This window comes from Silurus aristotelis, assembly GCF_946808225.1.
Source record: "Silurus aristotelis genome assembly, chromosome: 11".
NCBI lineage: Eukaryota > Metazoa > Chordata > Actinopteri > Siluriformes > Siluridae > Silurus > Silurus aristotelis.
Genome location: NC_139584.1, coordinates 22,999,641 through 23,016,673, shown reverse-complemented (window position 1 = coordinate 23,016,673; position 17,033 = coordinate 22,999,641). Strand labels below are relative to the sequence as shown.

At 39.5% G+C, this 17,033-nt stretch overlaps 1 protein-coding gene and 1 long non-coding RNA gene across 4 annotated transcripts in view; one reads left to right on the top strand and one right to left on the bottom strand.

Moving 5' to 3' along the window:
- Positions 1-310: 310 nt before the first annotated feature.
- The window catches only part of mib2 (MIB E3 ubiquitin protein ligase 2), a 67,199-nt gene continuing 50,476 nt past the window's right edge, over positions 311-17,033 (bottom strand). For all 3 annotated transcript variants that reach the window (XM_083554434.1, XM_083554435.1, XM_083554433.1), the window contains exons 13-19: positions 16,775-16,929; positions 7,317-7,443; positions 6,159-6,383; positions 4,413-4,591; positions 3,900-4,093; positions 2,977-3,042; positions 311-2,839 (exon numbers count right to left, since the gene is read on the bottom strand). In XM_083554434.1, coding sequence (XP_083410560.1) covers positions 2,598-2,839; positions 2,977-3,042; positions 3,900-4,093; positions 4,413-4,591; positions 6,159-6,383; positions 7,317-7,443; positions 16,775-16,929 — 1,188 coding nt within the window. In that variant the 3' untranslated portion in view covers positions 311-2,597. The remainder of the gene's footprint in view (positions 2,840-2,976; positions 3,043-3,899; positions 4,094-4,412; positions 4,592-6,158; positions 6,384-7,316; positions 7,444-16,774; positions 16,930-17,033) is intronic.
- Positions 2,934-9,555, top strand: LOC310733437. The gene is made up of 2 exons (XR_014535750.1): positions 2,934-7,552; positions 9,155-9,555. It is a non-coding gene; the product is annotated as an uncharacterized lncRNA (long non-coding RNA).

Below are 17,033 nucleotides of genomic sequence, written 5' to 3'. Positions count from 1 at the left end.
CAACATCAGAACGGTGCGTGCTGAACTGTACAAGACATCAACAGTAACACTTTAAATAATCTTTCTAACCTCGCCCTTATTGCCACCCGCAAACATGTATTTCACTTCATTGAATGAGTATGGATCTGAAATGACCTGGAACATTCCCAGTGCTGTTCTGAGCTGATAAAACAACCTGACAGGCAAGTTAGAGACCACGTTTACACACACTACCATGTGTACTGCAGTTACCATCAAGACAACGAAAGTGTAAAAAAAAAAAATTATAAATTATTACTCTTCCCCTATTTTTCCTTTTAAAAAAAAACAAAAAAACAAAAGGGCCTTTTTTCCCCCCAAAACCTGCCACTTGGTTATTAACGCACTTTACAACACAAAACACAAGGCATTTACACAATCCTGCTATTCACATCTTTGAAACATGTCCAAATGAGAAAATTGTTATTATGACACTGATATGAGAGGCTTGTGGCTCTTTACGAATGTCGACATTCCGTTTAAAGTACACATTCTTATTCCATCTGTTCGAATGGATTTTGTAGGTTTAATTGGATGTTTTTGTTTGTTTTGGGGGTTTTTTTTTCATCAAAAGGGGAAGTTTTGTGCAAACGAACAAATACTGATGTCTTCATACTCTCGTATGAAGAACTAATGCGATTTAATATATTTTATATACACACACATACATACATACATATATATATATATATATATATATATATACATACATATATATATATATATATATATATATATATATATATATATATATATATATATATATATATATATATATATATACACACACACACACATTTTGGCACTGATATTCATCCTACTTTGCTGGCATGCTCAAGCTGTGATGCAGCAGGATCACATTACTGACATTCCAATAATAAGTACATCGTATGTGTATTTTTTTTTTAACTCCAAATATGGATGCTACAAAACCCCATGTTTGTTTGACACGGAATAGGATACAAAATGAAACGGTTACGATGAAAATAGATTTCTTCGAATCTTACAGTGAGCCCTTCTGGAACAGAAACCTGGTTTTAGATGAGGTTAGGTGACGGAAATTGACAATGGTAAGACACTTATTGACAAATACGCACACTGTTGTTGTTTTTTTTTTTTTTGCTGATGCAATTTACATTTTCATAAAAAAAAAAAAAATATCCTTGGATATTGATTTATATCCCAAGTATGAATATAGTGTTTAGTCCTGTTTAGTAAAGAGCGAAAGCACAGGACAGTTCCTTGCCATAATGCGTCAGAAAACTAAGCAGCAGCCTTTGACAGCCAATGTACAAAATTAGATCTGAGAAGGAAAAAAAACAAATCTTCCCTGTTTGAAGGAATTGGGGGGGGGGGGGGGGGTACGCAGTCCCAGCTCAGATCTAGGCTCAGCTTGTCCCAGATTGTGGTGTTAACTGTATTAATTAGGACACGAAAGCCGGACTGATCTCTTATAATCATTTTTTTCGCATACATTTTTCTGGCAGACGTCAATCCAAAGGGCTAAAGCTTTCTAAATGGCACGAGGTGGCTCCTCCTTCGATAATTTTTCCCTCTGTAAAGATCGCAAAAGGAATGGATGAAATGATTTACCTTTTTTTTTTAATGCTCGACATCTTCAGATTTAGTGTCATGTACTCGAAGGAACGTCCTTTTGTAAAATGACACCTAAGAAAAGTGAATGACCTTTGATTTATTTTATTTTGTCACGAGTTATGCCTCCTTTGAACATAACGAATAAAGATTTTCTTGCTCGGGTTCCCTTCGTTTGACCTCGAGGATGTATGATGCCTTCACACAAAAAAAAAAATAAGAAAAAGAAAAAGACTGATTGCCTTAGAACACCACAAATGTAATCCATGTCACAATATATCATATAGGTAATATGCATATCAGCATGCACTGTATATCCTTCGCTTGTGGAAAGCTTTTCAGGGTCTGCTAGGAGGGGCCGAGAGAGGTGCCGTAGTTCAGTGGGAAACTTAAAGCTGCAGTCTTGTACGCCTTACAAAATGGCTCACCTTCCTCCACCGCTGTGCATCGAGCTGTAATGGTTTTAGATCCATGGATGGAGAGGTTTTATGGGTTTTGTTTTTCACAGAGAACAATATTGTCAGTCTGTAAACATCACAGCGCTACAGTGAGTCAGCAAATAATAAACAAAAATAATAATAATAATAATAATAGTGATAAAGGAAATCTCACAGAAAGTTGATGAGTCGCAGTAGGAGTGACTGGGGTTTTGTTTACGGATGATGAACCAGAGAATTGCGTGTCTGGAATCTCTTTTTTGAAGAACGTCCCGTTTTTTTGATCAACACAAAAATAAAAAAAAGAAAGAAAGAGGAATGGTGCAGTCTACACTAGTGGGCCTGGCTTCTTGTATCTGCACAATGATGATAAAAAAAAAGTCTGATGAAAATACAGCACCATCCTACTGTACATCCCCCTGCATATACAGTACCCTGCCCCGTTCCTGTTCCCCCCCCTCACCCCTACTTTGCCATCTAACAGTAAGCCGGGACACACTCTTAAGTGTGTGTGCTGTATGTGTGTACGAATGAGCGGCTTTGCACACATCAGACAAAGAGCTGGATCCGTTCGCGGATGCTCTGGCGGCAAATGGGGCAGGTCTTGAGGGCGATGCTGCACTCTATACATGAAGCGTGGCCGCACTGAAACACGAGCTTGATGTGGTTGTCGATGCAGATGGGGCAAGTGATGCGCTCCTCCATCTGCTTGTAGCGCGACTGCAGCTGCTCCAGCAGGTTGTGCTGCTCCGAGCTCTCCGAGTTTGGACTGCTGTCTACCTCTGTCTGGTCTGCGAGAGAACGACACATTATGGCATCGGTCCTAGACTTGAAACCGAATCGCATTCAATGATCGACAAGTGACGACTGAAAATACCAAACGTTGCAAACCTACGAGATGCACATTCGCATTCTTAATGAGCCTTACCTTGTCGGATTTTCTTTGTGATAGTGACCTGGCATTTGATGCATTTCTTCATTCTGTGAGCGCATTCTAAAGAAAACGGAGAGTGTGAATAGTGTATAGTCATAAAGCCATAGTTCATACTGTATTTATATAACCATTATATTTCCATCAACTGTATTTGTTTTGTATTGTCCTGAATCATTGCTTATGTTTTATAATGTCTAATCATTTTATCTCTTGGGATATGAGGCGGATACGGAAGTCCTAAGAGGCCATGCATTTTCCTTTCTAGTTTTCTCGTGATAACGACTTAATTTTCTCACTATCTTGACATAAACTTGGTTTCCTCGTGATCGATTCTTAATTTTTCGGAGCCTGCAAAGGTGTGTGTCCCGTTACAACAAATGGTTATGGTTATTATCCATGATGCTGCATTTAGAACATGCTCTTAAGCCAAATACAAAGAAAAAGTACTAATCGCGAGAACACATTTATGTTATCACGAAAAAGAAACAAGAAAGAAAAAAACGTTATAGTGCATGGCCTCTTAGGACTTCCGTAGGTGGATGCTCTTTTAAAATCGCCTCTTTTTACTGGTTACATTGAGCGCTTTCTTATACCATAACTAAATATCCTTCAACAAATTCATTTGAGGATGTAATCACTTATTTATTTAAGGCATTCTGCTGCCACCATCAGGCAAAAAATAATATTGCAATGTGTTGCCAGAAGCCAGTTTCCATCTTCGAGCCAGACTTTAGACAGCCCTAATCTAGTGGAAAACCTTCCACTTCCAATTAGAACTGCTGATGATCTCTGTGGGCCGGATTTGTCCCTAGAGCCAGAGTTTAGACAGCCCTGATCTATTAGAAAACCTTCCACTTCCAATTAGAACTGCTGATGACACCATTAAAGCAGCACTATATGCAGAAATGTTTATTTACCCTCGCAGGCGACGCTGTGCTGGCACGGGGAGAAGAGCACAAGAAGAGCGAGCTCAGAGCAAATGAGGCACTCGCTAGGACCTGGTGCACTAGGCATGACTAGGTTGGTCATAGTGTTGGGTGTGGTATGAACCCTCCTCAGACTGCTGCTACTGCTCCCATTGCCACCTGTACCACACGTCCCAGCCTGCAGTCTGACACACACACACACAAAATAATTCGTTTTTATTTATTTATTTTTTTACATCAACATATTTGTATTCATGTCCTTTACTGTAGTTTCTATTCATTATAGCGTACGGGTTTAGTCTGCAATTTTAGACTATTTGACTACATACTGTGGATGACCACATTGGCATTAAATGGATGTGATTAAGATCCGCATTTCAGGAAACACAGACTTCTAATAAATCATACCCAAAACCACATCTATCTGTTCATCTATTTTTCTATAGAATGAAATTCTAAATAACTACAATACATTATTTCAATATTGAACAACCACAGACGTACCGGTATTTCTCAGAGAAGCTCCTGATCAACTGCAACACGATGCTGTCTGCCACCAAGTCGAGTGGACTCTTGCCTTTATGGTTGGCGTAGTTCATATCAGCACCCTCTTGAGCCAAAAAACAGGCCATAGCAGCCCCGACATTCAGCTCCGTGTTTCCCAACAGCCCTGAGCCACTCAGCTTTTCACACACAAAAAAGATTTTCAAACCTGAGTTCTGTGTTGGAAATTTGATACATTAACTGTTCTCATGGCTGGTCAGTGACCGCACAGATTAAAGTAAAAAACAGATTTTGACCTAAATATTTATAATCAATTCACGTTGGGAACCTGCAGTAAGTATTCAGTATGCAGGAAGGGGTAGATTAGTGGTTGAGGAGTTGTTAAGCTCCGCTCTTGAGCAAGATTCTTTAACCGATAGTTTTTCAGGGTTGCGCTATACAATACGAGATCTGCCTCTAGAGGCGAATCACTGACATGACATGCACTTATTTAAAGTGTCATTTTTATTTATTTTGGTGGGGTTTTTTTCCCAGTTTAAATGGATGTTTTTTATTTACCTCAATAAACATTAATATAATAAATATATTCATACTTGAATTTTTACTCAATTAGCACATTTCATGATTCAGTACTGCTTTTATTTTGTAATAAAATTAAGTAAATGAAGGGGTATTGTTGTTTTTGCTTTTTAACCAATATCCATTTAAAAAGTATACTTTGATTAATCGATTATTGGCAAGTACAATCCAACATAGCTATCGGTAAAATCTGCGGTCGACCTCTACCCTTAACCCCTCGACTTCTCTGCTGTATAAATAAAATAACTGTAAGTCGCTCTGGATAAGGGTAAGATAAGGGCCTGCTGTAAATGTGATGTAAAAATAATCACCCCTGTGAATACCATTCCTACAGTGAAGCATGGTGGTAGTAGCATTGCATTGCGTGGAGGCTTTTCTTCAAACTTTGATGACGAAACTTGACAGGACTGAGGGCGATACAGATACAGCCCCAAACGCTGAATCATTCTACCATTAACTTATTGCCAAAACAAAAATGATCAAGACCTGAATGCGCTAAGCTTATCTATACATGTCCCAGAAGCTGTACCTGCAGCCAAAGTTGGTTCTATCAAGTGTTGTTCTATCAGGGTGAACACTTTAAGGTGAACACCAAATACCGCAATCCTGATCACTTATAAACGAGTGTAAGGCAGTTTTTTATATTTAGGGAGACTGAGTGATATCTTAGGGTGGTAGTTAATAGAACAATGATAGGTCAATGAAACTCCAAACACACAGAGCCACACACATACAGAATTCTGCTGATGCATGAAAACAGCTTCATTGACCACCTTGATGTCCAACTCCATTTCACCATTGGGTCTCACCCAAACCTGGACCTCAGCGGTGTACGTATGTCTGTGCGTGTGCGTGTGTTTACGCCCTTTAAATGACTCATCCTGCACACGCCAAGAAAATAAAGGCGTCTACAGCTCGGGGTCAACTACAGTTTAAATCAGAACAATAAAACTGCATTATCAAATGAAGGTAATCTTTTTTTATACGAATGTATTGATTACTGATCAGAAAAAGGCTTGTTATTAAGAATTAAAAGATGCTGCAGTCATTTTTGGGCCCCTTAAGAAATTATCATATGTATTATACCCTGTGCTCAGACCACAGCTTCCTTCTAAAGGACATGCAAACAAAAAAAACATGCATTTTCTATCTCTCTGGTGATCTTACACGGCTGTAGAGGTTCGAGGCATCTCTCTCTGTGCTGCTCAGGGAGGTGGCAAGTTGTTGGCGGCTGAGGGCCGTGTGCATTGCCGTGTCTCCCTCTTCATCTTCGGCATTCACGTTGGCTCCCTCAATCACCAGAAGCTCCACCAGGTGCATGTGGCCCTGAGTGACCGCCAGCTGCAAAGGCGTCTGACCGCGGTTATTGCGGATGTTGACATCACAGCGGCCCTGTGAGGCGCAAAGCAGAGAGACTGCATGTCAAAATACGAAAAACGACACAAAAACAACTTGCTACGTCCTTCTTCTTGTTACCAGGATGACATGATATAAACCAGAGAAGGGGTCGTTCCTGAAGTCTGAGTCTTTAATGTGACTCAGAAGAACGAGTAGTCACCAAGAGTGATTTGTTCATTTTCTACTGGACATGCATGTACAGGTTATGTACAGGAAACAGAATTGAGTAGCTCATGAGTTCTCTGGTCCGAGTCGTTCTTTCTTTTATCATGTGACTTCCATACACGTTACCAAATGCAATATATTAGAGGGTTTTTTTTTTATCCAAATCTTGGCATTATTTGAACAAAGATTATGGGAGTCAACAAAAACGAATGACACAGATCAGAAAATCTAATTAAAAGGAATGGAATTAAAATGTAACATTTTAATTTAAATCTAATTAAAAGAATGGAATTAATTAAACGATGAAATTGATCATTTTGATGAACGAGCTTCAAAGAACCAGGTGATCCGATCTTCCTATCACTAATATGAACAAAAGAAGTCGTAGGAAATAAGTAGTCCCAGTCGCTGCCACCAGAGGGCAGAAAAGCCTTCTACAAAGCGCACCCAGGGACTGCACCTGGGAAGCGACGGTTTAATGTCTTCCTGCAGGGATCGCGATGGCCACCATTTCCCTGGCAAATCACCTCCCATTCATTTTCACAGTTGCAGACCTGTGACTGCAAGCACACATTCTCAGGGACCCAGAGGGACTACTTCAGCGTAGTAGTGCAGCTTCATCAATCACAGTCTTAAACACGGTGCGTAAAAAATCATCACGTCATTTATATAAAATGTATTCCCTGTATATGTGTAAAAGTTGTAGAAATGTGATTCTATAGCACTATGATCAAGTCCCACACAAAAGTGTGTGCTTCTCACCTCTTTGATGAGGATGTCGGCCACCTCGTAGTGGTTATTGAGAGCAGCCAGGTGAAGAGCTGAGAAGCCGTCTTCCTTCTTCACGTCGGCGAGCTGCCGGGCACGGGCCAGGATCATCTCTGTCGCACTAAAGACACACACACAATCATTACTGGTATTGTACAAAGCAGTCAATAAATACACAGCTGTAAAGAAGGTGTAACAGATGTTCTGCTTTTGAAAACACAGAATGTACAGTGAGGAAAATAAGTATTTGAACACCCTGCTATTTTGCAAGTTCTCCCACTTAGAAATCATGGAGGGGCCTGAAATTGTCATCGTAGGTGCATGTCCACTGTGAGAGACATAATCTAAAAAAAAAAAATCACAATATATGATTTTTTAACTATTTATTTGTATGATACAGCTGCAAATAAGTATTTGAACACCTGAGAAAGTCAATGTTAATATTTGGTACAGTAGCCTTTGTTTGCAATTACAGAGGTCAAATGTTTCCTGTAGTTTTTCACCAGGTTTGCACACACTGCAGGAGGGATTTTGGCCCACTCCTCTACACAGATCTTCTCTAGATCAGTCAGGTTTCTGGCCTGTCGCTGAGAAACACGGAGTTTGAGTTCCCTCCAAAGAGTCTCTATTGGGTTTAGGTCTGGAGACTGGCTAGGTCACGCCAGAACCTTGATATGCTTCTTACAGAGCCACTCCTTGGTTATCTGGCTGTGTGCTTCGGGTCATTGTCATGTTGGAAGACCCAGCCTCGATCCATCTTCAATGCTCTAACTGAGGGAAGGAGGTTGTTCCCCAAAATCTCGCAATACATGGCCCCGGTCATCCTCTCCTTAATACAGTGCAGTCGCCCTGTCCCATGTGCAGAAAAACACCCCCGAAGCATGATGCTACCACCCCCATGCTTTACAGTAGGGATGGTGTTCTTGGGATGGTATCATCATTCTTCTTCCTTCAAACACGTTTAGTGGAATTATGACCCAAAAGTTCTATTTTGGTCTCATCTGACCACATGACTTTCTCCCATGACTCCTCTGGATCATCCAAATGGTCATTGGCAAACTTAAAACGTGCCTGGACATGTGCTGGTTTAAGCAGGGGAACCTTCTGTGCCATGCATGATTTCAAACCATGATGTCTTAGTGTATTACCAACAGTAACCTTGGAAACGGTGGTCCCAGCTCTTTTCAGGTCATTGACCAGCTCCTCCCGTGTAGTTCTGGGCTGATTTCTCACCTTCCTTAGGATCATTGAGACCCCACGAGGTGAGATCTTGCATGGAGCCCCAGTCCGAGGGAGATTGACAGTCATGTTTAGCTTCTTCCATTTTCTAATGATTGCTCCAACAGTGGACCTTTTTTCACCAAGCTGCTTGGCAATTTCCCCGTAGCCCTTTCCAGCCTTGTGGAGGTGTACAATTTTGTCTCTAGTGTCTTTGGACAGCTCTTTGGTCTTGGCCATGTTAGTAGTTGGATTCTTACTGATTGTATGGGGTGGACAGGTGTCTTTATGCAGCTAACGACCTCAAACAGGTGCATCTAATTTAGGATAATAAATGTAGTGGAGGTGGACATTTTAAAGGCAGACTAACAGGTCTTTGAGGGTCAGAATTCTAGCTGATAGACAGGTGTTCAAATACTTATTTGCAGCTGTATCATACAAATAAATAGTTTAAAAATCATATATTGTGATTTCTGGATTTTTTTTTTTTTTAGATTATGTCTCTTACAGTGGACATGCACCTACGATGACAATTTCAGACCCCTCCATGATTTCTGAGTGGGAGAACTTGCAAAATAGCAGGGTGTTCAAATACTTATTTTCCTTACTGTAAGACGTTAGAATAAAGCCAGCGTTTCTCTTATTGGATTGACAGATATAGAATGCTTAGTCACTTCCTTATATTGACTCTAGAGGTGTACGTGTAGAAATGTATGAGACTTGGGATGATCAGTGGCATTTTCACTCTGCTTTTAGACTTTTACCTCCTGAACCCTGGTGAGGTGAATCAGATTTTTTCATTCAAGTCACCTGGAAAAGGTGGAAGTGTATCAGTGGTAAAATGTCACAGAGCAACGTTTACTGCCAGGATTCTCTTCCTACACTGAAGGTCATATGTAATAAGAAACAGTTCAGGGAACATCACTAAGCAAAGATGAATGAGAACACAGAGACTAATGAAACCTGAGAGAGAGAGAGAGAGAGAGAGAGAGAGAGAGAGAGAGAGAGAGAGAGAGAGAGAGAGAGAGAGAGAGAGAGATTAATTAATAAAGGAAAGAAAGAATTGAATAAAGGAGAAGAAGGAAAAAAAGAAAGTAGGAAAGACAGAAAGTAAACATTTAATAAAGGGAACGAAAGAAAGAAAAAAAAGAAAGAAAGAAAGAAAGAAAGAAAGAAAGAAAGAAAGAAAGAACGAAAGAATTGAATAAAGGAGAAGAAAGAAAGAAAAAGAAAGTAGGAAAGACAGAAAGAAAACATTTAATAAATGAAAAGAAAGAAAGAAAGAAAGAAAGAAAGAAAGAAAGAAAGAAAGAAAGAAAGAAAGAAAGAAAGAAAGAAAGAAAGAAAGAAAGAAAGAAAGAAAGAAAGAAAGAAAGAAAGAAAAAAAAAAAAAGAAAGAAAGATTTGTACCTACTGGATGTAGATAAAAAAAAAGGAAATAAAAAAGGAACAACATTAATGATCAAACAAAAACTAAAGCTAAAAAGAAAAATATTTCTTTTGTCCCAAAAAAAATGCAATAAAACAAGCAAGTATGAAAGAAACAAATACATGTAAAACTACAGCAAAAAACTAATCAGCACGAACTGGATATAGATAATATTATAATAATAATAATAATAATAATAATAATAATAATAATAATAATAATAATAATAATAAAGAGTAAACACAAAACTCATGATCAAACAAAAAAGATAGAAAGAAAATGTTGTTCATCTATGGCAGAAAACAAAATTATTTTGTAACTAGGTGGCATGATGCAGGAAAGAAAGAAAACAAAGATGAAAAAAGAAAAAAAAAAGCAAGCAAGAAAGAAAGGACCTGGCCTTCATCTATAGAAAGGCAAACAAAATAAGGTTAAAAAAAAGAAAAAGAAAAGAAAAAGAAACAGCACTGTGATTCGGTGTGTATGCCGTGTCCTGAGGGAGCTTTGGTCTTTTGCCGATAATATCATCAATCATCTTCTCAGCTCCTCATCCCTTCCACCTCCCACCAGAAAAAGAAAGGCCTTGCCTTTGTCCCACACCTCATGCTCTCTTACACGCTATCCATCTCTCCTTCTCTTCATTCGAGAGAAACGATCGCAGCAGCAGCAGCAGCAGGGCGGCACACAGGCCAGCTTCCCCACACAGCATAAATGTTGATGTGGGAGTGGAAGTGAAGCACGTGTATGAGGAGGACTGTGGACTGGGTGTGAACCAAAACAGAGCCAGCAAATATAATTACATTCCTGCAAGAACTCTGTCCGTGTGTGTGTTTGTGTTGTATGCTCCGAATATGGTAGGTTTCTCGAGTGTGTGTGTGTTAGTGTGTAGTGATGCAGACAGTTGTATTGACGCTGGGTGGCAATCTGCTCCTGTTTTCTAGCCAGATATATACGCGAGTTCTTATTATACCCCGAGTGCCGCTCCATATTTGACTGCCCTTTGACCGGCTGCAGCTCCGCGGAGATGAGATTCTCACAGCCGATTTCTTTCTTCCTATTTTTTTTTCCCCCCTCGTCCTCCTCCTCACTTTCCCACATGGCCTTATGAGAAATGCGGGGCTCCTGATTTTTCCATTTCCTCCCTCAAAATAAACAAACACCTTCCACGCAATAAATAAATAAATTAAAACCAACTCACGTAGCCCCCCGGTGCGAAGCAGAAACCAGGAGAACGTGCTGATCTGGTTCTGAGTGCAACAATTTATTTTTATATATCTATATAAACAAAACGACAACCAAGACAATATCCCTGAGAAATTTTTGGCAAAATATAAGGATAAAAAAAACCAAAAAAACAAACAAAAACGAGTTAAACGCTGATACGACTGAAATCGTGGGGGGAAAATTTTTTATTATTATTTTTTTTAAATAGTTCTTTTTCTCAACGATGGATGCAAGACTGCTAGGACAGAAACGCTAACCTGCTGTACCGCACGTGTGACAGTTGCTATAACAAATCTAACGCTTGTTTTACGATCTTTCTCGCCGGAGAGCGTGTGCGATTTCTTTTCTGCCCCTCCTCCGTCTTTGTCTCGCCCTCTGAGAACGCTGCATCGCCTTCCCCATACAAGGGAAAGGCTGTCACTGCAGGGTGTCCTGAGTACATGAGCCAGGGACACGATCAGTCAAGTGTGTGTGTGTGTGTGGGTGTGTGTGTGTGTGTGTGTGTGTGTGTGTTCTTCAACTTAGTATAAGTGACAAAGTAATATCACATACACCACATTTACCCTATACTCATGACTTATAGGCAAAAGGATAGCTCGGCTTTTAGATCAGTGTGTAAGAGCGTTTATGATCGATAAAAGGGACACAGGTAGACAGAGTTCTGATGACCCCATTGTAATTAAAAAATACGAGGCCTAGCCTACCCATGCATCTTAAAGAATGGTGATCATTATGTGGTAATTTTTACAAAAATGTTGTTAATAATTGAATTATTTTAGCAATTTAGCAAAACAGAAGAATTTACACTACCGTAATATACTGTATATAAAGGATATACGAGTGGTTTGCGAGTGAAGGGCGGAGCCAGATGCGCTCTGTTTCAGTGATAAAAAAGAAGAGAGACGAGAACTAAAAACTCCGTCGCCCGCTGGCGGGAGTACGGCATCTCACGAGGCGGGGGAGGCGTACCCCCTGGCAGTGTTCCAGCACCTCGTACCGCATAGACACTGCTGCATTTGCCTTCCCTGTGCAACCTAAACTCAAGTGAAAGTTTAAAGGGAGCACTTATACTGGAGTCATATTTTACAGAGAGGATCTCTCTCTCCACTTTAACTTAAGTACATGGTTTGTGTATTTTGTCCACCACTGGCCAAATACAGTACCTGCACCTCTGATCATGTAGATCACGATGCAAGATTAATCGTAACTTGCTTGTTCTACTACCTGATGTTATTCTTTCGTCACGATGTGTTAATACAGTGCGGTTTTCTTTTAGGAGACGGCAGCATTTGAAGAATATAGTAGTCTCCACTCTGTAACAGTCTGAGGTTCTAAAAGTTCTAAAAGTAAAAACTATTTTTTTTCACCATTGGAAAGTCTTCAGAAAGGAGGGCTTTGGGGTTTCTGGGTAACAAAACAAACTGGTTCTTAATTTCATATAACGGCTCATACCATGATATACTGTTACACTGAATATATAGGGAATATACTGTCATGTTCCTTTTCTTTATGAAGGAAAACTAACGCTAACCTCGTGTTATAATGAAAGTATCAGCGGATGAACTAAAGTTTCAAAAACTGCTCTTAGATGTGTTATACGCAAAAGTTTTGGGACACCCGACATTTCCAGCGGTATGCGATTCTTCCTTAAACTGTTACCACAAAATAGGAGGCACACAGTTGTAAAGGATGTCACCTTTGCTTGAACCTACTGAACACCTTCTAGATGGATTGGGGTGGAAGATCATGAGTGGCCTCTCCAAAATCTATGCAAATCTTATGCTGAGGTGTATACAAACTTTATGGCATATAGTGTATGTAGCTCATTTCTTTGAAATCTCAAGTGTGGTAATTGTACGTGTGTTGGAGATAATGTAGATATGTGGGTTAGTGAGTGGGTGAAGAAGAATAGCGCTAAAAGTGCAGAAGTTTGGGCTGAAATAATATCGGTGTGGAACATGTGGGGTTCAATAAGCGCACCTGGATGGCTTAAGTGGCAGGACGAGTTCCAAACGACAGCGTGCACTCCACTCAGTGTCCTACCTCCGATTCATGGCAGTAAAACCCCGACAGTGACACACTTGTAGTACTTGACACAACAAGCGGCTAATTGGGACTTTTTGGAACAGCGGCTAAAATAAGACTGAAAGACAGACATCTCCAGAGGCTTGCATGCTTATTCTCCTCACAGCAGCTCTGGGTTTTTTTCCCAACTCAACTGGCACGTTTTGCTATCAGGAAGCGTTTGGGTAGAGGAGCACAAAGAAAAGAATGTTACCTTGAATATTTTCAGTGTTTTTAATGTGAGGGTACACAAGTTAACACACACAAAGGAGTTAAGATCAGTGTTTGACCTACACGTGACCTGCTGTACATGTTTTTTTTTGTTTTTTTTATCGTCATTGCCAAGAAACACCGACATTTACAGTTACACTAATGTTGAAACCACACCATAGCCATTTCTCTGATATGTACAGGGGAATGTGTGTGAACATGGTGCCAAAAATAATAAATAACTGCCAAACAAAAACACAACAGCAAGACAAAATGCACAACTAACAGACCACATAAACATCAAGAAAAAAACCCACAAAAGCAAAAAGACCATAAACACAACAGCAAAAAGATCAAATACACAAAAGCAAGACCATACACACCAATACTATATACCCAACAAAACCAAATACACATCAACACTATATACACAACATCAAGACCAAAACATGACATTAAAACCGTAAACACAACATTAAGACTAAATGCACAACATCAAGACGAAATACACATCAACACCATATACACAACATCAAGACCAAATACACATCAACACCATATACACAACATCAAGACCAAAACCAAATACACAACAGCAAAAAGATCAAATACACAATAGCAAGACCATACACACCAAGACCATATACCCAACAAAACCAAATACACAACATCAAGACCAAAAACATAACATTAACACCATATACACACCCAGACCAAATGCACATCAACACCATATACACAAGAGCAAAAGACCAAATACACAACATTAAGGCCAAATACACAACAGCAAAAAGACCAAAAACACAACAGAAAAACCATATCGACAACAGCAAAAAGACCAAATACGCAATAGCAAAAGACTATACACACAAAATCAAGACCGAAAAGGCAATATCAAGACACCAAACACACAACAGCAGAAACAAACACACCACAAAAACATTAAAAAAAAATCGAAAGCACAATAACCAAACACCAACACCAAAAACACTGGCACTGATGTGTGTTTGCTTTGTGAATTTGTTTTTGCTGTAAAATGTTTGTTTCCTTGATGACTTGATAAAAAAACAGCACACAGGAATGTGTACACGCGTTGTTGGGTGAGGGACAGCCGATAAGATTATAACTGGCAAGACTGTGATAGCTGTGTACAGTATACAACAGACAGCACGTGGGCAGTGAGTATGAGGCTGGAAATGAATTACTGCAGGGGAAAAAAAAACAAAACAAGGGAGCTGGTGAACAGACTGTACCATTCCCAAAGTACAGGCGTAACTCCCGGATGCCAATTATACGAGACGGTCTATTAGAAAATGCCAGTCATTGTGTGGAACAGTCTGGAAGCACCGAATCAGGGTGTTAGTTAGTAATACACACACAAAGAATAGACTATATAATTAATACACACAAAAAAGAGACTGTAAAACACAATAAATAGAGTGACTATAGTGTTAGACACATTACCATGCATTTGCCCTCAGGAATACTAGCCTTATGAGTTTACGCTTCTAAAAATATCCTCCAGTATTAGATCGGCGTCAGGTTCAACTGTGCGTAGGCTCTAAAATGGTCTCTCAAGACGCATTAGGTAAAAAACCGCACAACCTTATTACATCCTTAACGCAATTTCCGAACAACACGTACAACTTCCAAATGAGCTTTATTCAATCTGTAGCTTTTACACTGTTTCTTTTCGATGTATCACTTTACAGACACTCTACTCTTGCCTTATTTGCCAAACCAGTGTAAGTAAGTAAACAAGGTACTTCGTCATTGTACACAATACAACGAAATTTCATTTGGCACCTCTCAAACACCAACAAGGTGTATTGTAATAGGTAATATTTAAATATCAATTAAATTGAAAAAGTAGAAAAATAAATAAAAAATTCACTGGATTGCTCAAAAGATCTTTTCTTAATTACATATGTTCTAAATGTAATTTTTTTTTTTTCCTCACGAACCGGCAATAATGTGTATTATTTTATTGCTATTATACATATAATATGATAGAATTAATCTATGGATTACACATATAATAAAAAGGTAACACGACTCGAATACGAAATCAGTAAGAGCTGAATTTATCGATGCATGGGGAAAAAAAAATACGCAACTGAAACAGTTATAGGAAATTGCCACCATGAAAACCAATAAAATGGTTTTGTTCTCATTATGCGGCCAAATAAACCACATGATCTGTGGCCCGGTGCTTGGGCACCCCTGCATTAGAGATATTACAGTTACAGTAGTTACGTGCCAAAACGAATTTCCACAATAAATAGCTGCAGTACTGTAGCATAGCCTATGCATAGTTTCTCTGCTTGTTTATTGGTTGAGGTGTCCTATGATGTCAAAAAAGAGTTAAACGTCACTTCATTTTTTATTTTCATTGGCTAATGACGTATGACTATAATTACGCCCATTTTTTTTACGTCAAGTGATACTACAACCAATAAATCTAAATAAAGCAAAAATCTATGGTTTCTTGTAATGCTACTCATTTCTTATGATGAACTGAAATCAGGACCATTCGCAAAACAAATAAAAAATTTGGATCAAAATCGAGGCTGTATTGCACATTGTGTAAAAGTGCACTGTGATGCCTGTAGCAGCAAAGGGTAAGCCTAACGTAAAACCTCAGTCCTTAATAGCTGTAAAAGGGGGGATTACTGGGGTGATTAGGAAGATGTGATGACAACTACAGCTTTGGCAAAGAAGCTGCAATTCAGTCAGCATGTGTGTCATTTGATGACCTTGGACCTCTTTATAGGTGGTAAAAGGAACAAAATTTCTTGTCCTGGGTGTGTGGCGACATTGATGATCCCCCTGGTCATTGTTTGCCGTCGGCTCACATATACAGCGTCCAGGTTTAATACTAAGAGTCTGGGTTTCTAAAAGCAATTCTACTGGATGCATATATATTTTTGGGGGATATTCATTCTCCTTGATTATTATATGCCTTTTGGAGAAATAATGCTTTTGAATTCCTGATTGTAACTGGTCAAGTGTGGATTGGAGCTCCTATAGTGGGGGTTTGCTGTAACCCAAAATTCTTCCAGCGCCATGAGACGCATTGGGTTTTTACTTGCCGTTTTGTTACGGGTCGGGGCGCTAGCCCAACACTCGCCCTCCTCCTTTTGAAGTCCGGCTTAGGACCGAGTCCTTTATCCCCAATCCCACAACTGAGCACCCAAGAGAGTTCTTATATAGAATTATTCGAGGTGCATCACTGATGAACTAAAAGTCATATGGCCTAAAATATAAGAAATCATTAGCATGAGTTTCAATGAGTGTGAGTACTCACAGTTTGTTGCCCTTCAGGGCTGCGTGGTGAAGCAGGTTGAAGCCGCGATTGTTCTGCTGCGTAAAGTCAATGTTGCGCACCACGGTCAGGATTTCGATGATACTCCTGAAGTCCTTAGCGATGGCATCGTGTAGGGGCGTGTCCCCGTATGAGTCCTAAAAAAACAAAAAAGCACTGAACTAAGCACTTTACAAAATTATACACAGAAAAGGTGGAGTCAAATCAACTGAGCAATCAAAAAGGAGGAACCATACTCCAC